This window comes from Misgurnus anguillicaudatus, chromosome 7 (assembly GCF_027580225.2).
Source record: "Misgurnus anguillicaudatus chromosome 7, ASM2758022v2, whole genome shotgun sequence".
NCBI classification, from domain to species: domain Eukaryota; kingdom Metazoa; phylum Chordata; class Actinopteri; order Cypriniformes; family Cobitidae; genus Misgurnus; species Misgurnus anguillicaudatus.
Window position 1 is genome coordinate 3,565,504 of NC_073343.2, and position 26,850 is coordinate 3,592,353.

General features: G+C 38.8%; 1 protein-coding gene across 36 annotated transcripts in view; it reads right to left on the minus strand.

The window, feature by feature from the left end:
* Positions 1–26,850, minus strand: part of nrxn3a (neurexin 3a) — a 411,002-nt gene that overhangs the window by 305,325 nt on the left and 78,827 nt on the right. For 17 of the 36 annotated variants that reach the window (XR_008635797.2, XR_008635796.2, XR_008635795.2 and 14 more), the window contains 5 exons: positions 23,247–23,548; positions 18,538–18,582; positions 17,418–17,579; positions 5,802–6,240; positions 3,253–3,636 (listed from right to left, as the gene is read on the minus strand). Coding sequence is in view for 33 of the 36 variants with exons in the window: in XM_055172356.2 (XP_055028331.2) it covers positions 3,253–3,636; positions 5,802–6,240; positions 17,418–17,579; positions 18,538–18,582; positions 23,247–23,548 (1,332 nt within the window). In the remaining 3 variants the exon portion in view is untranslated. The remainder of the gene's footprint in view (positions 1–3,252; positions 3,637–5,801; positions 6,241–17,417; positions 17,580–18,537; positions 18,583–23,246; positions 23,549–26,850) is intronic. The other 19 variants (XM_055172393.2, XM_055172392.2, XM_055172373.2 and 16 more) reach the window with 2 other exon arrangements.

Consider the following 26,850-nt stretch of genomic DNA (forward strand, 5'->3'; position numbering starts at 1 on the left):
GATGATGATTTCTGGTTCCCAGAATGCTTTGCATGAGGCTGTTATTGTATAGTTTTATTCTGTAAAGATAAAGACTTGTTAATATTTAAAATTTATTTAACTTTGAACAAACTCTTGCCAGTAAATAAAATAAATGTAAATCTACGGTAAATTACCGGCAACCCAGCTGCAATAAAATTGAAATTTTTACGGACTTTTTTTACAGTGTAGGAGCACAGTGGCCCCCAACTAAAAATTTTAGGGGCGCAACCAGAAAATTTAGGGGCACACACCGTAAATCAACATGCCAACCAAATATTCACATTTCTACTAATTTCCACTGTATTACTACACTCACTGTAAAAAATTTCCGTAAAAATTGCAGCTGGGTTGACGGTAATTTACCGTAGATGTACATCCATGCCATCCACTGGCGGGAGTTTGTTCAAAGTTAAATGAACACCAAACATTCACAAGTCTTTGTCTTTACAGAGTAGAACTAAAAGAACGGCATCGAGCAAAACATTCTGGAAAACAAAATCTGAAGCAAAAACAGAAAAAGGTTGATGATGATTTCTGGTTCCCAGAATGCTTTGCATGAGGCTGTTATTGTATGGTTTTGTTCTGTAAAGATAAAGACTTGTTGGTATTTAAAATTTATTTGGCTTTGAACGGACTCTTGCTAGTAAATAACATAAACGTAAATCTACGGTAAATTTCCGGCAGCCCAGCTGCAATAACATTGTAATTTCTACGGAATTTTTTTACAGTGTAACATTTTGTAAGATTTGAACAAAAAAGTTACATCACAACACTTTTAACTGATTCTCACTCTGCGTGTGTTTCGCGCTGAATGACGGTAAGCGATGCAGGTACAGAGAAGTAGAAGAAGAGGGTGACACCATTTGCTAAGCGGGGAGGTTTTCATTTTCTACCTTATTACACATTTTAAACCACAAACTACGGCGTATGTTTTGGACATTATTTAACCTGGTCAAAGACGAACGAACATTTTAGAATAATACAATTTCTTGCCCCAAGTTTTAGGGGTGCTGAGCTCCTTTTTAGGGGTGCTGAAGCACCCCTAAAAAGGGGCTAGCCTCGCCCATGGACAAGGACCTTAAATTTGCTAAATATACACTTATATGATATACTTATTACACTTAAAATATATTTTAACTACAGTAATTAATGTTTATTTTAAAATACAGAGATGCGGACTGAATCTTGGGATAGCCAAGGCTGTAAAGGATCCATCTGATGTTTCCTTTATTTCACGGGAAACACAGAACGCATTTGGAGGCCACATCTGAAGCCTTTTGAATGAGCCTCTGAATAAGATGGCGCTGTGACATCATTGGCCTCCGAAAACGGCCTTCGGAGGACGCAGCCTTCAAATTGGGATGCATCCATTGTGTGTGTGGCATTCACAGAGTTCTTCATATACATTGATCTTATGACTTCAGTTAAGGTTTGCAACGAGAATTTTTAATAATACTTATACACACTTAGAAATAAAGGTACAAAAGTTCTCACTGGGACAGTACCCTTTCAAAAAGGTACACCTTTGTACCCAAAAAGTGCATATTAGTACTTCAAAGGTACATATTGGCAATTCAAAGATACATATTTGTACCTAAATGGTACATATTAGGACCTTTTTTAAAGGGTACTGCCCCAGTGACAGCTTTGTACCTTTATTTTTGACAGTGTACTGTTGTTTATTGATCATTAGATTTTCTTACTAGAATAGTAAAATATGCACATTACCAAATCCACTAAAAGAATAATATAAATCACTCATTGCTCAGCTTTGCATTTATAACCTCATTGGTAATAACTGCAATGTCCTCTTTTAAAAGTATAGGTTGTCGGGTCATATTAACATTTAGATATTAGTTCTGACATGAGGCGTGAAAATGGTCAGACCAGGTGCACACAATTTTCCTCGCTATCAATCACATAATGAACAGAGCGCAACTGCTTTATGATCATGCATACAAATGCAAACACACATATACAAATGATCAATATCTCTGGTGTGTGTATGCAGGAGGAGTGAGTGACACTTTGAAAGGCAAATGTGTTGCGCAGTCGAATGACAAAACTTTGACGTCCATATGACATTGGTGTCTCTTTCTCTTCACGCTATGTATAATACAAGGTGACACACACAGTTCGATGCCCTTGTTGATCATTATGACTGACATTCATGGTAAATGAACATGCAGGCTGGTTAATATACAGTCTTGTTGGAAATAAGAATCTGTTCTTACTTTATTTAAAGAGTTCCCTGTTGATATGTGTATAAGTATTCTTCAACCATTTAATGTTTAACCATCACTTAACATTTATACAAATACCTTAATCAGTGTAAAACCTTTGTGGAATATAAAAACAGCATTACTAGCTCTCATGCCGCTGTTTATTTAGCACAGTATTCATAGACACACAGGAGGTCCCTCTATAATCGGATTACCTGAAAGCCCTCCTCACCTGACCACACACAGCCACAACAGTGTCCAAGCTAAAGACCCATAACCATTTAAAAGTGCAGCCCTCTCCGCACATTCACCACAACATGTCTTAACAACATTTACTTCTGCTTAATTTCATGCCAGAGCTTCCTCCTCGCTCACTTTTCCTGCAAAAAAATCTGAAGATCTGAATGTGTTTTTGGATGTTCTCCAAGCTATGACATCATCAAACACAATACTCCCAAAACCCCTAAGTACATCAGTCTCCATAAAGCACTCTGCAGAGATATTAATGAGCTTATAGTTTAACTGATTATGTAAAAGCTAATCCGCTGTTTACAAACAGCAGCAGATGGGATTTTACAGGTGAGAAGCTAAACAAACAGCCTCGATGGTAATTGCAAAAAAGCTTTTGATGCAATGTTAATTTGAAAATAGGCTTGCATTCCTATTCTGAGACTAAAGAAATGTATGTCAGCAGCAATAGCCAAGTGGGCCAAATCCTGTTTCCTTTTCTCTCAACCTGTACATTTTCCTTTTTTTCTTTACTGTCCTATATAATAATGATATGGAGGCCAAAAACAACCTCATTCACATTGTCAGAAAAAAATGTAAAAATATGTACCCCACTTGTCGCTGTGTCAGTACCCTTTCAAAAGATACTTATTAAGACCTCATGTTCGTACATATTGTATACATCATCATATTGTGGGGTACACATTTTATTTTTTTTTCTAAAAGGGCAGCCTTAGTCATTTGCTCAAGGGACTAGTGAAAGTAAGCACATGTTACTCACCCCTCTCGCAAGTACGTGACCAATAGCCGGTGCCCGTACAGTCACAGATGAACCTGTTCCACCCTTCCTTGCACACGCCTTTGTTTTTGCACGGATAGCTTTCGCACTGCTTTCCTGACATCTTGTTGCAGGAAGGTTTGATTCCTGCTCCATTCTGGGCCTCTGCGATCTGCCTGATGTCCTTGCTGCGGCCGTCGATAAAGAGGTCACGAATGCAGCCCACGTAGCCGTAGTTTAGCATGGCGGTCCACAGCTCGGTGGGTAATATCAGGCCGGCTCTGTTGTCGGGGAGGCCGCCAAGGTACATGTCCCCCTCCAGGTCCAAGATCTCATTTTCACCACTGGCGGTAAATGGGGTGCGACGGCTGTTGACAGATATGGTGCCTGCGGATAAGTTGGACAAAGTGAGAGTCAGAAAGATAAGTTGATCCATCTTTCAAAGATGTTTAATGACTAGTTAAAAACAGCTTGATTGTTTACAATACACCAGTTGCATCACTTGGGGCTCTATCATACACCCGGCACGACGCAGGTGTCTTTTGCTAGTTTCAACCCAGTGCAATTATCATTTTCACGTTTAGCGCCACGTTGTTTAAATAGCAAATGCATTTGTGCCCAATTTTGCGCCCATGGGCGTTCTGGTCTGAAAACGAGGTGTGTTCAGGCGCATTGTTGGTGCGTTGCTATTTTGAGGCAACTAAAATAGACTACACCATTGACCAACAAAAACCTGCTCTAAAGTCTATGGCGCAATAGTGTTTTTGTTATTTAGTGAGGGTGTTAGAAATATGCACCTATAAACGGGACGACAACGCGGGTTTGCTTATCACATACATGGATGCGCAGCAGCACAAAAAAGTTGTTAAATATGAAAAAATAAAGCATTCAAATGTAAAAGATTATTATTGAGTCTCTTGGACATAAATGAGGACCGATTATGAGACGTTAGAAGGCGTAAAGAGCTGCTTCACCTGTAGCCTGTTAAGTAAATAAATGCTTTGCTTTAAACAAATACATGTTTTTTTAATGTTTTTTAAATGCAACCCCACGGATTTATTGTATATGATGACTCTGTACCTGTGGATATGGGGAGATGAGAACCTTTTTTAAAGGGGCAATAAGTAAGATTTACCGCCGTCTAGTGGTGGAATTGTATTTTGCATTCAAACGAACATTGCTCTCTAGCGCCTCCCCTTTCCAAATGCGTGTTGCAACTACGGTAGCCGTTATGTAATTGCTGATCTCCTTGTCCGTTGCAGCTGGTTCACGTGTTCTGAATGAAAACGCGTTGCGGAAACGCGTTATTAAGCTAGTGCTTTTTGTCCCTCTCTGCTATTATAGATTATCAATACGGCGGAACGATATGGATGCCTCCTTGGACTTACCCGTTCAATGTAAGTAAAGAGGAGAAATTCTAAGCTTACGAAGAAAAGTCAGATCACTGGCAGAGGTCATTTGACACCAACGAGGACATATTTATGAATAAAGACATTGATTTTGATTACTAAAACACTTAAAATCCTACTGACAGTGCCTTTACGTAATACTTAAAAAAAAAAACCATGGCGCTGTCCGAGTGCTGAAACGGCTCAAACACTCCCATTACTAATTACAAAAATAGGAACAACCCTTTTAGGCCATGCGATTGGCGCATAAACTATTTTTCCCGTCGTTAAGTTAGCAAAAGTGGGTTCGGACACGCCCATTTAGGCCGTGCGCCGTGCACTTTAGACAATTCGCTCAGATCGTTAAAATAGGGCCCTTGGTCAGAAAGACCAATAAAAAAAAAGTAAGGGGAAGTAACACATAGTCCACATGTGGATTATTTTCAATTGATGACCTCAGGGAGTATGTGAATCTTGTTAAGCGGAATCCTTCAGATGGACACACAGGTGTAAACAATGCATCACATGTGGGAAACAGAGGATCAATGGGCATAATCTCTTTAAAATGGACCCTGGGCCAGTCCCCTGCACGGCTGTGTCTAAAAGCCTGCATTATTGATATCCTACAAGACCTCCCATGAGCCCCGTCCTATAAAGTGGTATGGAGTAGCCGTCGATCGATTTAGCAACACTGCCGGCGATTTAAGGGCGGGAATGAGAAAGGAACGCGAATAAGAGATGAAAGTAATATGTGGATAGAAACATTAGCTTGCATTAGACTTAATCTGTCTGCAAATGATGAATAACCACTGTGCTTTTATTTATAGGCGTTATCTTTGGTCTGCAGAGCTTAACGCTCCTGGAAAACACACAAGCTATTACCAAATCTGACTGTTTTAATAATGAAACAGAATGGGAAGCTTTCTGTATTTCCTAAACAAGATACAACGTATGGATGGGGTCTGACTCGATAACACATGAAAGTAAAGTTTAAAGGGCCGTTTCCAACCCGAGGTCCACTCGTAGAGTTTCATGAATTAGTGTTGGGTCCATTTTCTTTCTGTCTTTGCATAAACGTTGTATTTAATTGGATTGCATTGATTTATTTAATTAGATTTAAGTGCTTGCAAATATATTTGCCTGAGTATGCGTGGACACACTAACCTGATCTTCCGTCTCGCTGGATGTCCACGTGGTACCAGGCTCCATCGTTTACTTTATTCTGTGTGGCTTTCACTTTGATGGTCCCAGAACCCATGTCCAGTAGCAGGTACAAACTTCCATCCAGAAGCTCCACTGCAAAAAAGTCCACTTTTTTGTTCTTCTGGCTGCGAGCGTCCTTCCTCTCCTGTGGTTTCCCGTGGGTGAAAAGAATAAGTCCGTTTGGTTCGGTAGTACGAAAGTCGAAAGAGATTGAGCCCATGCGCTTGGTGTTCCACTTGGGTAGGCTGATGTAGGCCTCGGGCGTCTCGAAGGAGATAGGGTCCAGGGTGGCCACGTTCTCGCACTTAAACACCACATCTCCTTGGATCTTCATTTTGGGGTCCACGATTCGGGCAAGGCGGGACAGTTCCAGCCTGATGTCATTGTTTTTGTATATAACCTGTGTGGAAGTATAAAAATAGTCAGTGATGGATGATGATGAATCAGGTAGCTTTATCTGGCATTAGAGATAATGAATATGAATATGCTAATGAGGTTTCTAAATGGAGAGACCAGGAAAGGTAACTTTATTCAAATATGACCCGTGATAATACCAATAGGCCGGGCCGCTGCCTGGAAATGATTGTGTCTTAATGGTAATTGACTCTGGCTGCGCTGGCACGAGCATGCGGGTCTGGTTTTCTTGATAACTATGGTAATGGGTCGACAAATTTGCAATAGCGTCCTCTAACACAAAAGCTTTGGGAAGCAAGACCTTCCTTCTGCCTGCTTCCATAATTACAACATCATCCACAGGGTCCTAATGCCTAATGTCCCCAACAAAATGATATAAAAAACAGATAATGTTCATGTGTAATTTTTATCCTATTGTTGCACATCATGGATGTTACAGTTAAACCTTTATTGAATGGACCACTAAAATCCTTTGGTGTGTAAAAATTTAAAAAAATAGATCTTGTCATGCAAACATTTTAGTACATGCTCTCTAGATTCTGTTTGGGAATGGCCCCGGTATTATGGTTAATCCAGAGGTGGCGAAAAAGGGCAAAGTGGAATGGGTGTTGTGTTCCTGCAAAAAGCCTCTGGGATATCCAGTCGTGTTTCTTATCAGATAGATCATAAATATCATCCTCCTGAGGGGCGTCAATTTCTCAGACAAAGCCTACATTGGTTCACATCTCACACAAGCACCATTACTTCTGAAAGACTAAAACTGCTGCAGTCTCTTAATCCTTTTTCAAAAATAAAAACTGATTTTCTTTTGACTCTGTGTAAACCATCATGGTGCACTCTCAGAAAAGTTCAAATGCTGTCACAGGGACTGTATCCTTTAAAAAGGTCCAAATATGTTTTTCAATTTTTAAAAGGAACCGAAACCGCACGGAATTCTTAAGTTTCAGTTCTAAAAGCGGTTCTGATGCGATGCACGGGCAAAGCGCTGGGAGCGGTCACTTTAAATAGCCATGAATATTAATTACATTGAGCCACTGTTTACAAAGAAAACACTCGCGCTGCTGAGGTAAGGTTTGTATACTTGGTGTCTAAAAGTCAAAAGTGTGGATTCTAGGGCTGTTGACGCTACAGTGTGACCCGCGGTGGCATGCACTTTTACAAACTATAAAAAATATAAAGTACAGTCTCACCCAGCGAGATGCCTTCAAGTTCGCGGGAATGCATACAGCCATAAAACTCTAAAGTTAGTGCACTATAAACGGATATCAGTGATGACATTATTAAAACCCCAAAAGGTTCGGGGGTCGAGCAACCACTGAAATGGCCAAGCACATTATGCTCAATTGCTTCACATTTCACTTCTAAAACCACACGGAACATTATTTTTTTATCATATGGAACCGGAATCGTTAGACAGAACTGGAACCAGAAAATTTCTTACGATAACCAACCCTACTCTTCAGCTTCATGCTGTGGCCGCATTATTTTCACATTCATTTTTCCTCAAATATTATTATTTACATATATTCATATAAAGGGTGTTACAATTTTTGTAACAATATACTCTTATAAAACTAGAAATATTAGACATTTATCATATAAACGAAACAGTTCTGTTGGTTTGTGCCATAGACTGTAAAAAAGATGGACAACCACGCTTCCTTCCATTGTAATATATTGAAGCCAAAAATGTCTGACAATGGGCCCTGCCATGTTACGTAAAAATTTTAGTTTGGAGCCAGGGCATACACAGTAGAAATGGTCCATGGAGTCAGAGGCGGAGCCACGGTATCAAACTTCCACCCAAACGCTTGCATGCCCAATTCAACCATGGCAATCATAACGACACGCCCCGTTTCTATGGCATCAAATTGCTAGCTAAAATGAAACTTATTACAAAAATAAACAATTGAACATAATCACTGTGATAACAACTACCTTAAAGGACCAAAACCATCATTCAGAAAATTTTATTGGAAGTGTAAATTATTGTATTTATTTATAGCGAGTCCCGTTCGTTTGCATGAAGAGGCAGCCAGCCACCAGGGGGCGATCAAGGAGCTAGTGGCTTACTGAAGCCTATATGCTTCTTTATTTACTCACAGATGTTTAAAAAACAAATTAATGCACTTAAAAATGCAGTAAAATGATTTGACAGATGCAGTTTGTTAAAGACCTTAAAAGAGAGAGAGAGAAAGAGAGAGAGAAGAGAGAGAGAGAGAGAGAGAGAGAGAGAGAGAGAGAGAGAGAGAGAGAGCTCTCACAGGTACAAATTTGACCTTGAGGACTTAAACATGACTGAAAAATGCCAGACATTGATTAGACAATGATTGCCGTTTTTCGTAACATTATCAACTCTATTTATCCTCCGAATGCCTGTCTGATGCATTTCTCATCATCTAAATCAAGTTTCATCTTGCAAATTGGCCACAACACCAGGGGCAGCTATTGTCTCTGACACAAATTGATACTCTGCAATCCGGGCTGCTCTGTGGCTTTTTGATGCGCTAAGACGGCCCACGAAATGTCAGCCGGTTAATTCAGCTGATGAGCCGCTCTGCGCTGTGAAATATCCACACCCTTCCTCGAATCGTGATCCTGTAGGCAAGCTTCAGAAATCACATTTCAGTTGTCCTAACTGTTCAACGTCAAATATTCTTTAATGCCATTAATTGATTTTTGGGGTGTGATGCAAACCAGATAGAAAGTCACCAAATGTCACACCTACAAAATAAACAAATATTGAGTACAAATATTTGTTCCTCTGGGAGAAAAAACGAGCAAGATGTGACAGCTTCAATGGAACGACATTTGAATATAATGCCATGGCTTTATCTAAGAGATGTGATTGCAGGAAAGGCAGGCAGGTGTAACTGAGTCTTAATCTATAGATAGACATGAGGGGACTCACACCAAGAATCTGTCTACATAGAGCTATCTCGGCTTTATGGATTCGTCCGCAAGGGAACGAAAGGATTGACTGGTTCCAAGCTCGGAAAGAAATTTGTTTAAACATCGGATGGACTTGAATTTTCTCAGGTTGTTATCTTGCATTGCAGACATTTTCTAAAATCAACTGAAAAAGGAAATATAAAAGAGAGCTGAGCGTCTTAAGTTTCTGCTGTTCGGCTAAACAATTTGCATTCAGAATGCACAGCAACAAGTTCCATTAAACCACAACAAGTTCCAACAGATAAGTTTGCTATACCATTAAGTTTATTTCATGACACTCAAAACAAGCACGCAAGTATTCGTCTTTAGTTGCAGCTTTCATCGTAATTTGCTGCATCTACTCTGACTAAAGTTTTCAGGCAGTAGATATGCAAAAATTATTTACAGTGAGGAAAATGAGTATTTGAACACCCTGCTATTTTGCAAGTTCTCCCACTTAGAAATCATGGAGGGGTCTGAAATTGTCATCATAGGTGCATGTCCACTGTGAGAGACATCTAAAAAAATCTAGAGCTCACAATATATGACTTTTTAAAACTATTCATTTGTATGATACAGCTGCAAATAAGTATTTGAACACCTGTCTATCAGCTAGAATTCTGACCCTCAAAGACATGTTAGTCTGCCTTTAAAATTTCCACCTCCACTACATTTATTATCCTAAATTAGATACACCTATTTGAAGTCGTTAGCTGCATAAAGACACCTGTCCACCCCATACAATCAGTAAGAATCCAACTACTAACATGGCCAAGACCAAAGAGCTGTCCAAAGACACTAGAGACTAAATTGTACACCACCACAAGGCTGGAAAGGGCTATGGGGAAATTGCCAAGCAGCTTGGTAAAAAAAGGTCCACTGTTGGAGCAATCATTAGAAAATGAAAGAAGCTAAACATGACTGTCAATCTCCATCAGACTGGGGCTCCATGCAAGATCTCACCTCGTGGGGTCTCAGTTATCTTAAGAAAGGTGAGAAATCAGCCCAGGACTATACGGGAGGAGCTGGTCAATGACCTGAAAAGAGCTGGCACCACCGTTTCCAAGGTAACTGCTGGTAATACACTAAGACGTCATGGTTTGAAATCATGCATGGCACGGAAGGTTCCCCTGCTTAAACCAGCACATGTCCAGGCCCGTCTTAAGTTTGCCAATGACCATTTGGATGATCCAGAGAAGTCATGGGAGAAAGACATGTGGTCAGATGAGACCAAAATAGAACTTCTTGGTAATAATTCCACTAAACGTGTTTGGAGGAAGAAGAATGATGAGTACCATCCCAAGAACACCATCCCTACTGTGAAGCATAGGGGTGTTTTTCTGCACATGGGACAGGGCGACTGCACTATATTAAGGAGAGGATGACTGGGGCCATGTATTGCAAGATTTTGGGGAACAACCTCCTTCCCTCAGTTAGAGCATTCAAGATGGGTCGAGGCTGGGTCTTCCAACATGACAATGACCCGAAGCACACAGCCAAGGAGTGGGTCTGTAAGAAGCATATCAAGGTTCTGGCGTAGCCTAGCCAGTCTCCAGACCTAAACCCAATAGAGAATCTTTGGAGGGAGCTCAAACTCCATGTTTCTCAGCGACAGGCCAGAAACCTGACTGATCTAGAGAAGATCTGTGTGGAGGAGTGGGCCAAAATCCCTCCTGCAGTGTGTGCAAACCTGGTGAAAAACTACAGGAAACGTTTGATCTCTGTAATTGCAAACAAAGGCTACTATACCAAATATTAACATTGACTTTCTCAGGTTTTCAAATACTTATTTGCAGCTGTATCATACAAATAAATCGTTAAAAAACCATACATTGTGATTTCTGGATTTTTTTTAGATTATGTCTCTCACAGTGGACATGCACCTACAATGACAATTTCAGACCCCCCTCCATGATTTCTAAGTGGGAGAACTTGCAAAATAGCAGGGTGTTCAAATACTTATTTTCCTCACTCTAGCTTGTAATTGATCTTCTGTAAGGCATTCATGCTGTAAAGTTAAGAACTGGATGTAGCGTCTACGCACAAGATCCATACCATTTCTACAGACTCCCCTCTGTGGTCTGTGGTGGTCCTGCAGTGGCACCAGCATTCATCATCCACAGCCGTCTGCATCTACTATAAATCTCTGCCTACAGTGCCTACCCACCACTTTCAAGGAATTATGGCCACCAGGTCAGACTGAAGACAACTTGGAAATCTGTATGGATTATTCACAAGTCAAGCGAACCAGGCGGGCATTTGTGGATGTTTCGCCTAGGGCAATGAGGTAGAGAAAGGTCCCTGATAGCTTGGTTGGACATGGTATTACAGGTCAGGGTCAGGTATACTGTGAGGTATACATTAAAGTACAGAAACAGATCTACTACAAATCGATCAGAACATTTGGGTGTTAAGTGAGACATCACTGAATTTGATTAAGAAAAACTACACACCACCAATACACACATGTAACATTTTTCCATGTGTTCCAGAGAAGTAGAGAGAGACAGAGAGCAAGGTCAGCCCATCTATCAAAACTCTCAGACCTGTCTTGCATCCGTCAAGCAGTGCTGGCTCAGGAGCAAGTGACTAAAGATCAGGGACAGTAATATCAAGTCCAACACAGTGTTGCATGCAACCTGGAAGCTGATTGCATGCACATGCGCATGAGTCCAGCTAGGCAGTGTCAAGCCATTAGTGCTGGCAGACCCCCAGTGCTACCAAAACCCCGGCATACCCTGAATACCGCCCTTCACGCTTTGCTTGAGAGATGGCCACAAGGCGAAAACAATAGCCCGGTTGAAGCCATTTGACAAATGATTTATTTAGTATTACATTTTTTTTTTGTAAAGAAGTCGACTGTCTTTCATGTACACCTTGAAAAATAGCACTGATGTTTTAAAAGTTAAACATTTATATGATTGTTCAAACAGATATCTATCCAATATGAATGCAATGTTTAAACGTGTCTCTAAATAATTTTTTTCAACTGCAGTGAGCATACTATGCCACAAGGTGGTACACTTTACATTACTACAATAAAATAAAGGTGCTTCGATGCCATAGAACAGTGTTTCTCAATCCTGGTCCTCGAGGACCCCCTCCCAGAAAGTTTTAGATGTCTCCTTAATTAACACACCTGATTTAACTCATTATCTTGTTAGGCAGACATTCTGGAAGTAGGCTCATGACTTGGTTCAGGTACTTTAAATAAGGAGACATCTAAAACTTTCTGGGAGGGGGTCCTCGAGGACCAGGATTAAGAAACACTGCCATAGAAGAACTGATTTTGACTATATGGTTCAATAAAGAACCTTTAACAACCTTTAACAAAAGGTTTGTTGTGGTGAAAAAAGTACTTTAGATTATAAATGGGTATAAAAGAAACGGTTCTTCTATGGCATCGCTGTGAAGAACCTTTTAAGCCCCTTAATTTTTAAGGGTTTACTCTAAAAGTAATTTACTATCGAAAAAATAATGAGGGAAATGCAATAATATTACTATTTAAAATATTATTATTATTAACCTGACATTTTTACATTTTTGGTTGCCAGGGCTTGGTTTTTATCATGGTCTTCTCTTCTGGTCCTAAGATATAGCTCTAGTACCTATGAGATTTATCACCTATTTTAACTGATAGCTCTTCACAGAAAGCCAAACAAGACAAACGTGCCTTAGCAAGTACTACTAGTAAATAATTAAATATATATGCGGTCCTGTCTCAATCCATTTTGGCCGTCTGTGCTAAAAGCAGTATACTGTAAGAGTAAAGTGTAATACTAAGCGGACACATGGAGTTCTAAAGCCAGTGATAAAGCCCTATAATATATTAGCATATACAGACTCCTGTGAAACTTAGATCGACATTTTCTTGGTGTACTGGATAAATGGGTCAGATAAAGACTTATTCTTATAGGTTTAAAGGGATAGTTCACCCAAGTTTGAAAAAAAAAAACACTTTGCAAGCATGTCTGAGGATAACACGTCAGCCGCGTCACTGCAGTCATGTGACTTCAGTCTCGTGCACGCAGTTCATAACAGAACCGGAAGAGAAGACAATGCTAAATAAATTCGTAATTTTTGTTATTTTTGGACCAAAATGTATTTATATAACACATTCTAACTGACCCACTGATGTCACATGGACTACTTTGATGATGCTTTTATTACCTTTCTGTACTAAAGAGAGAGACGCGCACATCCAAACACTAGCAGGTGCCAGAATCCAAAAATACAACTCAATAAGACAAAAATGGAATCCGCACACTGAACTCACAAAATTTGTTTTTGATTTATTCAATCGAAGTAACGTTTCGGGCTACCGCCCTTCTTCAGACTTCATTACCTTATTACCTTTCTGGACATGGACAGTAAACCGTACATACATTTTCAGTGAAGGGTCAGCAAACTCTCGGACTAAATCTAAAACATCTTAAACTGTGTTCTGAAGATGAACGAAGGTCTTACGAGTTTGGAATGACATGAAGGTGAGTCATTAATGACAGAATTTTCATTTTTGGGTGAACTATCCCTTTAACATAAGGGGCCCTATTTTAACGATCTGAAACGCAAGCGCGAAGTGCAAAGCGCAAGTGACTTTGTGGGCGGATCTTGGGCGCTGTTGCTATTTTCCCGGTGGGAGAAATAACTCTTGCGCCAGGCGCAAATTCATAAGGGGTTGGTCTGAAGAAGGTTCATTATTCATAGGTGTGGTTTGGGCGTAACGTCAAATAAACCAATCAGAACGCTATCCAACATTCCCTTTAAACGCAAGGGCGCAAGTTTCATAGCGGGTTGCTATTATTATGACAGATTTACCAGGCGCACGCCAGCAGCGGTTCACAGCCGAGGTGACTGACGTTCTTGTAAGACCAGTCAAAGAAAGAGAAGTTGTTTTGTATGGGGATAGGAGAAACCCGCCCAAATCAGCGTCGGTTAAACAGGCGTGAGAGGAAATAGCCACAATTCATCAGCTGGCATCCCCATCGTTGCGCCAAGCGCTACAATGATGTCAGGAGACGGGGGAATCCCAAGCTTGCCAGCATAAATCGGGCATGCCGTGTAACGGGAAGTGGATCTGCCTCTACACATGACCTGACGCCAGCAGAGGGCATCGCTGTGTCCACCCTCACCGCTGAAAGGGTTTGGGGGCTTTGAAATCGGACCCAAACGCAAGCAAGGTCCAACCCCAAAGTACACTTAGTTCATATACATTAAGGTTTCTTATGAAAACATTTTAATTATTATTTACATAAATAAACGTAATACAGCCACACAACAAACTTATGAAAATATTTTAATTGTTATTTTCATGAGAATTTTTTAACGCAGCCACACAATAAATAAAAACCAATGCTCACCACCATGATTTCCCTTATCTCATGTGTTAATATTTTTTTATTGTAACAATTTATGATTTGCAAAAATAACTGTTGCATCTGTGTAGATAAGATAAGCAAAGTGTGTGCGCGTTGTGCACGCTATACATTATGGTCAAGCATGCGCCCTTAAAATAGCATAATGAACCACGCGCAACGCCCCACTGACTTTAGACTAGTTTTTTTGGTCAGTGGCACAAATGCAAAATACGAATGATACATGCGTCACTGACAAAGTCAATTGCGCTGGGTGCAAGATAGGGCCCAAGGAGTAAATTGCCAATACAAGACAAACATAATTTCAGAGAATTTGGCTTCAGAGACAAAATTGACTTTTTAGTAGAAAACAACCCAGCTGAGAGTCCTCTATATGGTTAATAAGACACTAGCACGATCAGGTTATTAAGAAAATACAGGCACATTTTCATGCTACGTATATTACAAACACCATGAGAGATCAATAAGGACTACCCCCTTTTTTTCTGCTCTTAAATCAAATGTAATGCCTTTAAAAGATGATAAGGGTATATAATTTATTTTTTATCCTTAAAGTCAGGTTATGGGGGAAATTGTAAGGAAGGTGATTTATATCATTATGTCGACTCTTGCAGGGTGAAGGATATAAATCTTGTAAACTTAGCAGTCTGTTTACCCAGCAAACACAGCAAGCATTTGCTATATCGCAGGATATGTAAGACTGATCATTGTAATCTATAGCACACTATAGGCACTTTTCCCGAAGCTCGGCGCTGTGAAGTGCTAACAAAATTAGTATTTTTACACAAACCCAGATGTGGCGGGTTTTCAGACAAGGGATTGCTTAGAAAAGGGTTGCTATGTGAATGATCAAAATGGCAGCGATAGCTTGATAAAGGGTTATTAAAAGATAACAGACGGTTGTAGAGCTCACTGAGAAAAGGAGGTTGTTGTCTTCTGTTTGTTCAGAATGAATTAATGGAGGATCTCACAACGAAGTAATTGCCTATTTCCAGCTAAATTAAAGATCAATTCGGTTCCTGATAATGTCATCCGGACCTGACGAATGAGGAATGTGGTAATGAACAGCGGATCAAAGGGAATGACATTTAACTTTTGCAAGAAGTGTGGCTCCTAGAGTCGCAACTATACAAAATGTTTCACCTCAAACAAAAAACTGCATTGTATGATATTATGATTTAATCAGGTGTTAAATCATGTATGATTTAAAGGGGACATATCATGAAAATCTGACTTTTTCCATGTTTAAGTGCTATAATTGGATCCCAAGTGCTTCTATCAACCTAGAAAATGTGAAAAAGGTCAACCCAGTAACTTAGTTTTGGTAAGCATGTGAAAAATAGGTAATTGAAATTTGGCTCCTTGTGATGTCAGAAGGGGATAATACCGCCCCTTAATCTGCATTATCCAACCCGGGCACTGCCATTTAGAGCAGAGATCAGCTCATTTGCATTTAAAAGGACACACCCAAAACAGAACATTTTTGCCCACATCTAAAAAGTGCCAATTTTAACATGTTATAATAAAATATCTATGGAGTATTTTGAGGTAAAACTTTACATACGTACTCTGGAGACGCCAAATATTTATTTTACATCTTAAAAAAGTCTTGGAAATGTCCCCTTTAAGTAGCCAAATTATTTAAATTTATACTACGGGTCCATTGAATGCTTGAATCTGATTGGCTGATGAACGTTCTGAGGTGTCCAATTATTTTCTAGGAAACGAACGGCGAACATAGTTCCAGGCAGCTGTCTTGATCGCATTACAGTTCCATTTCACTTCGCATAGTTAACTGTAATAACGGACTAACAAAAACAACATGACAGACAATTTTCCAAGGCAATAAAAGCCCTGATTAGAGACGCACAGAGGTAGCCTCGTTCACACAATCTCTCTCTCTCTCTCTCTCTCTCTCTTTGTGTCTCTGTCACTCTCTTTCTAATAACTTCATTAATAACTGCATTAGAATGCTATCAACGGCTCAAGCCTCCATTGCCAGCGTTAAAAAGGTGTTTTGGAGCAAGCAAAAGAGCCGTTGTATGAGACGCGAAAGAAATAGTCCTACTCACAATAGCGATTTAAGTTCAAAAAATGAACGAATCCCTTTAAATATCATGGGATCGATGTCTTGAGGTGTGGTAACCATAGTATAAGCGGAATAATTGACTCCGGGCCATTGAACTATTAAAAAATAATGCACACCCGCATCACCACCTCGGGTGTGCATTATTTTTCTAATAATTCAACTCGTTGAAACCCAGATGAGTTCATTTTTTGGTTGTTTTCGACATAAAATCATTCTAAAGAACATTCTGTGAAAATATAACCTGATATCTTTAATATTGACTATGTTAAGTTATGTCAAAGATTGAAACCAGTGTGAAATCAGTGACAGAAATCAAACTTTGATGCTCCTCATCTCAAAATTAAATGATGAGACTTTAGCCTTTTTACACCACTTTCAGACTCCAAGCATCTTTTACTAGGTCTGTGAGCATCATGCATATCATTATGCTAAGTCTCATTTCATCCAATCACCTTCGCTTCTTTTCTAGTTTCTAGAACCTTAATCAAATGATTCAACCCAATTGAAAAGTCAAATTAAATATTCCTGAAACAATTTCACATTGTGACACAAACGTATAACTCAGCGAATGTCATTACAGAAACACATCACGGGTTATGATGTCTGCTCCGTCCTTTTCGCAAAATAAGCTGTACTGAATCTATTATCCTTCTCGGATGGTCTATTCCAACTTGTTCTCACTCTCTTAACACAGACAAGGACATGGTGATATGATGAATGTTTTAGCAGCTGGAAGAGAAGGAGTTTGTGTAGACCAAAGGGCCCTACCTCCTTTAGGCAACCCATAAAGTTGTTGCTAACAGGGGACCCGGGCAAATCCGCCGTACTTGGACTTCCTCCGACGTAAAAGAAATCGTCCGAGCCGAGCATGGTGTAGTCCTCCTGGGTGTAGCCTGTAGTGGTTAGGATCCCGTCCACAGATATGGTTACCTGTTTGGGAAGAACAACAAATGGGGAGGGAGAGATCCATTCATGAGCGTCTTGGATGTGATGGCTGTTCTACCAGGAATAGGTTAGCTTTGGTTGTTGGCTGAGGACTGTGTACCAAGCACCTGGACTTTGAGACTTTGAGTGGAGAGTACTTGACAAAGGACAGGTAAAGAAAATATTTGGCGGCATATTTTCTTTATCTTTGATGGTGTAATGAGCTCTCACGGGACATTGGTTAAAATTTGGGAGCTGGTGTTGTTATGCAACAAACTATGGACAATTTGCTAGTGCTTGTTTTAGTTCAAATTCAGGTTAGTACAAACACAAATAAGCATGCATACAAATTTAGCTTATCACATTGATACCACCACAAATGAGCATGCAAATGTAAATTGAGAGATGCAAACAGGGCCATGCAACGGTAAGCATCACACACAGGACCAAACCAAAAGCGAGGGTAATGTGAAAGGGTACAGAAAGTTGTGAACTTCACCACAATACAGAGAACAGGACGTACAGGATGAATCAGGTGTTTAGTGTTAGTAGCAGAACAGTATGATCCAGATGTCTCAATGCATGAATGGGTCAGCGTGCCATGCACCAACAACTGGAATCAACTGTCAGAGCTCCCGTGCTGAAGTAGCTTTCATTACACTTTTTTATGATGTTGTTTCTCATCACTTTTTCGTTTGTCTTTGGAAAGCTTCTGCCAGTTTTTGACATCATTTGAGAAAAAAAGAAGCCTTTCTAAAACTTAGGCCATAAATAAAAGATGGAAAATTGCAGTAAAGCTGTTGAGAGAAATGTGATTAGGGTGTTTCAAATCAAAGAGAAAAACCCAGAAATACAAACCCCAGTTTATTTGTCATGATGCCATGAAACCCCCAAAAAAGATAAAGAAGGAAAGGCCGGGAAACACACAGAGAACCCAAAAAATGACAATAGGAATGATATCTACCATACAATGTAGTTTGTTTACCATAGCGTGTCCAATACCTGAATGCTTTGAGAAAAGGGGGAAAAAGGAAATTAAACAATGAACAAAGGGTTTGTTAATAAAATGGAATAAACTAAAAAAAGTCATGATGAGTCCACTAGCATATTAGTTTGGTTTATCTGGTTGGTACGTTCTCTAGTCAATGGTACATGAGTGGTTAGTCCAAGTTTGAACAAAATGTTATTAAAGGTATAGTTCACCCAAAAATGAAAATTCTGCCATCATTTACTGTTGTAAACCTGTATGCGTTTCATTCTTTTGTTGAACACAAAAGATAGATGATGGTAATTACGCAGTTGACGGTACCCATTGACTTCCATAGTATTTGTTTATCCTACTACTAAGTCAATGGGTACCGTCGAGTCTGTGCTTACCATCATTTATCAAAATACAGTATGGTTCCAAAACGCAATAAACCAAGAAAACGACAAGATCAAAATCACTATTTTCCGTTACAAACGTTCACATAGCATCTTTAGGTTATAATAACATAAAAATTTTAATCCATAATTTGATTTTCAAAGATTTATTATAAAAACTGTGTTTTTACGCAAAATGCAATAAATCCATGATTTTCCAATCCAAGTTTTTTTTTCAAAATGCTATAACTATTGAATCAATATATAAATGTGCTTTCATCTTTGCCATGTTATTTTCATTTAGTTGACTGGTAGTATACACTGATTGAAAAAATAAACATTAATTGCATTCATCAAAACACTTACTTTGTCATATTAAGAACACTGTCATTGCTGCTGTCATTTACTGAGCCCCTAAGAGGACATGGAGCCAAAATTAAATTAAGTTTAGTTTCCCTTGCCCACGTGAAACAATTGCGTGCACACGTGAAACTATCGCGTTTAGTATCACATGTGCACGCAATAGTTTCACATGCGCACGCGAAACTTTCACGTGTGCACGCGAAACTAAACTTTAAAAAATAATTCTGCACATGAAGGTTTCGCGTGAGCACATGAAACTAAACTTCTGATTTTTTTTCCTCCAATGTCACCTTAGGGGCTCGGTAGTCATCCTTGGAACGTGGTTGCTAAACTTTTTGACAGCGATCAGCTGTAAATGTTTTGGTCCTGCTCAATATTTGTTGACTTTGAGTAAAATAATGGAAAGTTTTTCATAAAATCATGTGTTAGCATGACAGAAGCTTGATGCTGTAGTGTGAGAAAAAGCAACAGTCGGCATTTTTCCTTCGCCCGAGTGCCTCTCATGTAAATTATTCGATTTTGATGGCTTGCATTTCTTCCCCACCCCAGAAAACCACCACAGGTTTATCAATGCCGTCAAAATTACTATTTTGTTTTTGTTTGTTTGTTGATCATGGAGTACAAAGTAGAGGAGGAAAACTGGGATTCTGTATTCAATGCGGCGCCATTGTTGTTTTAAATGCGTGAAATGGTGCGCTTTGATTGGTTAAGCGGATTTATTGCATTCTGCAGAGAAGGAAGACTGGCGTCTGTCGAGGTTTGGAAAAAAGGGAGAAAGGATGACAGAATAACAACACGGCGGATATCGGATTTTGCATAAAATTAAGAATTGAATTTTTAACACTAACCAGATACAATACTGATTTTGGCGGTATTTTTGGAACCAAACTCTTCATATCTTATTTTGTGTTCAACAGAATAAGAAACTTATACAGGTTTTAAACATCATGAAGGTGAGTAAACGATGACCGAATTTTCATTTTTGGGTGATCTACCCCTTTAACAGACAAGCAAACTTATGAGTGAGAATAATAGTAGATGGGGGAAATGAAAAATAACAACAAAAAAAAACCTAAACCAAGGAGCCTATAGTGTTTGACCTTAGTGAAACGTTTGATAGGTCAAAGCTTTATAATCATTAACACCAACTTGAGGACATACTCACTTGACAAGCCCTCCAGAAGAGAGCATATTCTTCAAGCAATATTTTTATTTTGTCAAAACATGTCTACTTTCCATTATCAGGTCTCTTTTAATGAAACGTATCACGGCGTGTTATTTTCTTCTGCCTTTTTAAACAACCACAAATTGTGACCTCTATCTAACTGGCTTTTTGTTTTGAGTCACGTTTTTTGAATTCCCCAGGCAATTGTATAAGGTGTTTCTAATGCATGTTAGAAAAACAGCTATTAAACAAAGCACGAAAAAAAAGTCGCAGTCAGAGCTGAAATGGCTCCCGCTCATACACAAGGTACTTGCGCCCCCGCAGACGCCCCCACAAAAGCGATATCCTTTTACTCCTGAGGGCCAAAGCCACCCTAAATATTTACATATTTTAAAATTCAGCAGTGTGATTTAACAGTTCAACAAAGATTGGCTGTGAGTTAATGGAATGGTTGAGGTTGGTTGGAGCCTCTCCCCACTGCCCTGATAAGACAGACTATTTGGAGAAGTGAGGTGCGTATCTAGAGAGGTAAGAGAGACAGACTCTTGAAGCCATCACACTGCTGATAGCTTCAGACAGAGGTTACTGCATGAGGAAGCAAAACATAAAGGTAGAAAAACTCTGAGAGAAATGTTGTGTTGGCATCCTAAATGACTTGAGTCAACTAAAATATAAAACGTGGTAACACTTTACTTGAAGAGGTGTTCATAAGACTGACATGACACCTTCATAATCATAACATGACACGTGCCATAAACATGAAGGAGATTTTATGCACGTTTAGGGTTAGGTTAGTGTCATGCGTTCAATTATGTCATTTTTGATGCAAATATGACATTGTTTGAGATGTCTTTGTAATGACAACTTGACATTAACCAATACATCATAACTTGACATGACAACTTGACATTACCAAGACAACATAACTGACCACTTTTACCAGTGATACAAATTTAAATTGTCAAAAAAATTTTGTTAAGTGTTAATACTCTGTCATATAGTTTTATAACAGCGTCATGAATATTTTTCTTGACCTCAACTACAGTTGTACAAATATAATTTGTCATTAAAATGTCATTAAGAGTTAATACTCTGTCAGATAGTTTTATAACAGCGTCATGAATACTTTTCTTGACCTCAACTACAGAAGTGGTACAAATATAATTTGTCATTAAAATGTCATAAAGTGTTGATACTCTGTCATATAGTTTTATAATAATGTCATGAATATTCTTCAGTTTCCTCCAGGTGTTTAAGAAATAAAATTAATCATTCAATAATAATAATAATAATAATAATAATAATAATAATAATAATAATAATAATAATTAATACAGTTATATTTTATTATTGCATTTGGAGACTGATTCACCTAAGATTAAATAAAAACATTACAATAATGGGTTAAGCCATGCAGCGGTGGGTCCATATCGCTGGAAAACAGTTAATTTCATTAATTTAAATAATTAAATGTTTTGTTCGTTTTTTCTTCTATGTCAGAAAATTTTAGAAATCTCTGTGTGAGGAAGAACAAATTCTGTTAGTTGTCAGTTTTTTGCTACCCAGTCTCACGAATTTCGTGATATAGTCATGTAACTTTTTGATTATTTTTTCGTGATATTGTCACGAATTTCCGTGTTTTTTTGTAATCGTATCACAAATTTTAGTTTCCGCGTCATTGGCACGTATTGGTTAATGCTTTTTCCTATTTTCAAACCATTGTCGCTTCGGTTTAGGGTTAGATTTGGAGTTTGCATTAGGATGTCATTTTAAGTATTGGTTTATAAAAAAATTCTGATTTATTTTTTATATTTTTTGATTTTTTTTAACTATTGTCGCCTGGTGTTAGGGTTAGAGTTGGGTAAGGATGTCATTTTATGTAAATCTAACCCTAAACCGAAGCGACAATGGTATGGAAATAGGAAAAATCAGTTGAGTAACCAATACTTTTCTGCGTATAAAATGATTGTGTGATTCGTTATGATCGCATAAACAATATAACAAAGCATCCTTTTATTTCACAAAACAATATATTTCAGATTTTATTTGATAGACTAGTAAGTGTGGATTAAGGATGTTTAAAAATCTGTAGCCTGGTGGTCAGGACATGAATGGATCATATCAGCAGATTTGCGAAGTTTTATTTATCTCCACATATATCATAATTAATAATTAGCATGGTAACTTTACAGTATACCACATTATATGTTTCCTACGATGTATATATGATTTCCAAATGATATATATATAAGTATTAAACGGCAATAAATGTCTCATCTATCTCTATATGGCTCTGGCTGAGGCTTTCTCCACTTCTCCCCAACGTGACGTCATCGCCGAATTGAGTAAAAAAAAACGTTAATACCAAAAACGTAAAAAAAGTGGTCTTTAAGACCATTTTTGAGACATTTTAAAAATGATATACATATCTTCATTGATTTATGTACCCATTAATCGACAGTGGTGGTTAACCTGCAACACGCCCTTTAAGATTGATAATTATTCTGCTATGTCATGTATATGACAGATTTATGACAAGTTATGATGTACTGGTTTATGTCAAGTTGTCATAACAAATAAATCTCAAACAATGTCATCTTTATATTAATTGAGCAAATGACACTTTTATAAAATCTCCATCATGTTCATGACACGTGTCATGTCATAATTATGAAGGCGTCATGTCAGTCTTATGAACACCCCTTCAAGTAAACTGTTACCTAAAACTGCAGTTCTATATAGCATTAGATGAAATTCCCCCTTCTCCCCCTTTTTAGCGTTACCTGTCTGAGGTTGCGTGTGACTTTCACGTCGTGCCAGGAGTTGTCATTGAATTTTCCATTGACGGGTTCGACAATTGCTTCGAAGGCTCCGGAGCCTAGGTTGATGACCAGTGAAACGGCCCCGTCTTTTAGAGCCAGGTTGACATAGTCGGCTGACTTGCCCGTGTGGAGGATGAGGCCATTTCTTTGCCAAGTTTTGAAGGACAACGTAATCTCATCGCTGCTGCTCTGGATGGGGTTCTGAGATAAGTCATAGCAGAAGTATTCGGATCCTCGGAACGTAGCCACATTCTCTTCTCGTGCTATAAGAGGACACAAAAAAAGAAATGGAGGTGTTAGGACATCTAGATATAAAAGCCAACCTGAACGTGTTTTATGAGTTTTCTTCTACAATTTAGTGCTGCAGAGATCATCCACTGAAGAGTAAATATGCAAATGAGACCAGGAGAGATGACACAAAATTATGAGATGAGGTAAGCCAAAGTAAAGCAGTGCTCACACAGGAGATGTGGATCTAAAGCTATAAATTTAGTGAGATCACCAGTGAGATCATCTTTAATTACATCTCTTTATCTTTAAAGTGTATGTGTGTGCTGAGCACATCTGGCTCATATTTCATCGTTTGTTGGGCTCTCCACTTTTTCAGTGTTAATTCATCATTTGCAGATGGTTGTTGACTGATTTTTAATGGTGATATCCAGGAAGCAGGATACCATTTAATGGTACAGTACCTGAAAGAAAGCGATTTTTTTTTGCAAAATCATTACTCAGAACGTACTACAAAGTCAGAGCTGTTGGTTCACAGAGATCTTGATTCGAGTCCAACATGATCTCACAGCAAGTCGTGTAGATTAATTTATTCGTGTCACTCAGCACGAATTTCTATAAATAGTTATTTGTGTCCGTGGCACAACTTTTTTGTGTCATTTCATGTATTGTTTTCTCACCCCCCCCCCCCCATTTTTAAAACATTGTCGCTTGGGGTTAAATTTGGGCCTGGAGTGGGGGTTAGAGTTGGGGTTTGGGTTAGGATGTCTAAAAATGTAACAGTAAGTGATTCTAACCCCAACCCCAAGCAACAACGGTAAGAAAGTAGGAAAAAAAACAATACAAAAAATTACATTAAAAAGTACCGAGCCCCTAAGGTGACATTGGAGTAAAAAAAATCTAAAGTTTCGTTTCATATGCTCACGCAAAACCTTCATGTGCTCATGCGAAACCTTCATGTGCAGAATTTTTTCAAAAAGTTTAGTTTTGCGTGCACACGTGAAACTTTCGCGTGCGCACATGAAACGTTCGCTTTCACATGCGCACACGATAGTTGCACATGGGCACACAAAACTTTATGGAATTTTTGCTCCATGTCCCCTTAGGGGCTCCGTAAAAAAGAAAGTCGTGCCGCAAAAACAAAAAATATTTATAGATATTTGTGCGAGCGACACGAAAAAGACATTCGTGCTCAAGGCAGGAAAAAAGCTGAATTTCATGCCATTAACACAAATAAATTAATAAATGTTTTCGTGACTATAACATGACTTTCTGTGAGATCAGTCTGTTCAAGTCTGACCCCAGGTCATGTTCTGACGTCACACCCCCCTCTTACCCCATACTCTCTTATCAATGCTTTACATGTAAATTGGTCATATATGTAGTAAATGCAAAAGACCCCTGAAAATATTAAACAGTAAACATTAATAAAATGAAAACGCTCGTATGGTTATTGAAATATCAATAAGCAGGTCTTTGAAAATTGACTCGTGTTTATACATAGCATCTTGACTTGATAAATTGCTCCGTATAGACATTGCTTTTTCAAATTACGTATGTGATGCTTTCAACCGAGCGTTGGGTCAAGAAGGGACAAATAATTTAACCTATATGCTTAGTTTCTTTCATAGACTGTAAAAATATGAATGACACATCTCCATACACTTCCACTGCCAAAATATTTTTAAAATGGCTGCCAACATCTTGAGCCGATGATGTCATTTGGAGCCCGAGTATACATGGTAGTGATCGTAAGGTGGAGCATTTTCCTGTTTGACTCAATCACAAAAACCCAAATCAAGTCGTCACACCACTTTAATAGCATCTAATAACCAACCTAAACCAAACATACTAGAAAAACTAACAATGAAAAGTACATCAACATGATAAGAAATGACTAAAATAACACATCTCATTTGTTTACATGGAGAGGGTGGGGTTTGTGACTGCAGCCAGCCACCAGGGTCCAATCAAAATGTTTGACTTGACTTTTCAGGATGTGTTTGGCCCCCCTGGTTTCTTCCCAAAATGCTGGGTTGTTTCAACCCATTGCTGGGTCGAATATAAACATTTTCTGGGTTAATTTACCCCAATGGCTAGCTTTGTCCCTTTGTGACCCTACGCTGGGATGACACATCATTTTTAGAGTGTATATAAATAAAACTGGTAGATTTTGGAAAAGACACAAGAAGGAAATATGGCCCCTCCCAAGTGTACTTACAAACATAAAACTTAATGTCACATACAGTACTGTGCAAAAGTCTTAGGCCACAACCACCAGCTTTGTTGTTTTAGCAAAGTTTTAATGTCCATCCATATTTATTTTTGACTCTTTTTATTAAGATACAAGAAAGTACAGGAAATATGTACACACAATTAACAACAAAACAATTTTCAGAACTAAATGTCTTCTTCAGGCATCGGTCAGTATTTAGTGTTGACCTCGCACGAAACACATCTTGAGCTTTTTTGAGGAGACTGAAGTCCTGAAGTCTTTCGATTAGAATTAGAAATTAGGATTTAATTTTATTTAGGTTTAAGAGATCCTGCAGGTGCCTGCTATTGCTCAAGTGAGTTTACCCTAAATAATTGACACTTCCGCTTATACTTTTACACTGTTTTTAATACTATAAGTTTCCTGTATTTTCTGGTTGTATTGTAATAAAGAGACGGAGAAATAATTATATATGATCACTATACAATTGCAAAAACTATCATCTAATAGTAGCATGGAAAGACTTATGCACAGTACTGTATGTTTTTCAGTAGTTGTGTTAAAATACTCTGTACAATGCAGCTTTAACTGTACGCCATGAAGATCAAGCCTGTGACTCACTTTACATTGAAATTCAGAGTAGATCGACTCTATACACACTTATGGAAATAGTTCATCGCTGGTCCCTCTGGTCACCAAGTCCATTAATCACTTAGCTAGAAAAGTGTGGCGTAAAGCGGGCAAAAACGCACAAACAGACAGTTCCTCCAACATGTGCATTTACATTAGTAGGCAACGGAGAACAAATCACTAATAGCAGGATTGATTTATCAGTGTTTCACTTGGGCCACTGTGGGGTCAATATATTCTACTAACTGTTGACAAAACACTCACATATCCAAGTCCATGCTCCACCTAAGCGATCAGTATTAGTGAATGCTGCATGTTTTAACAGACCTGCCTGAAGACAAGGCTACTTCTGCTTTGGACTACAGGGACCTAGATGGACTCCAGGCTGATTTGCGCTGGTGCCCAGCTGTCATACACATCACATGGTACAGTTTTAATGTCACGGGGTAACAAATGAAAGAATGTGATTGATAGTGGACATATTGAAAGCAC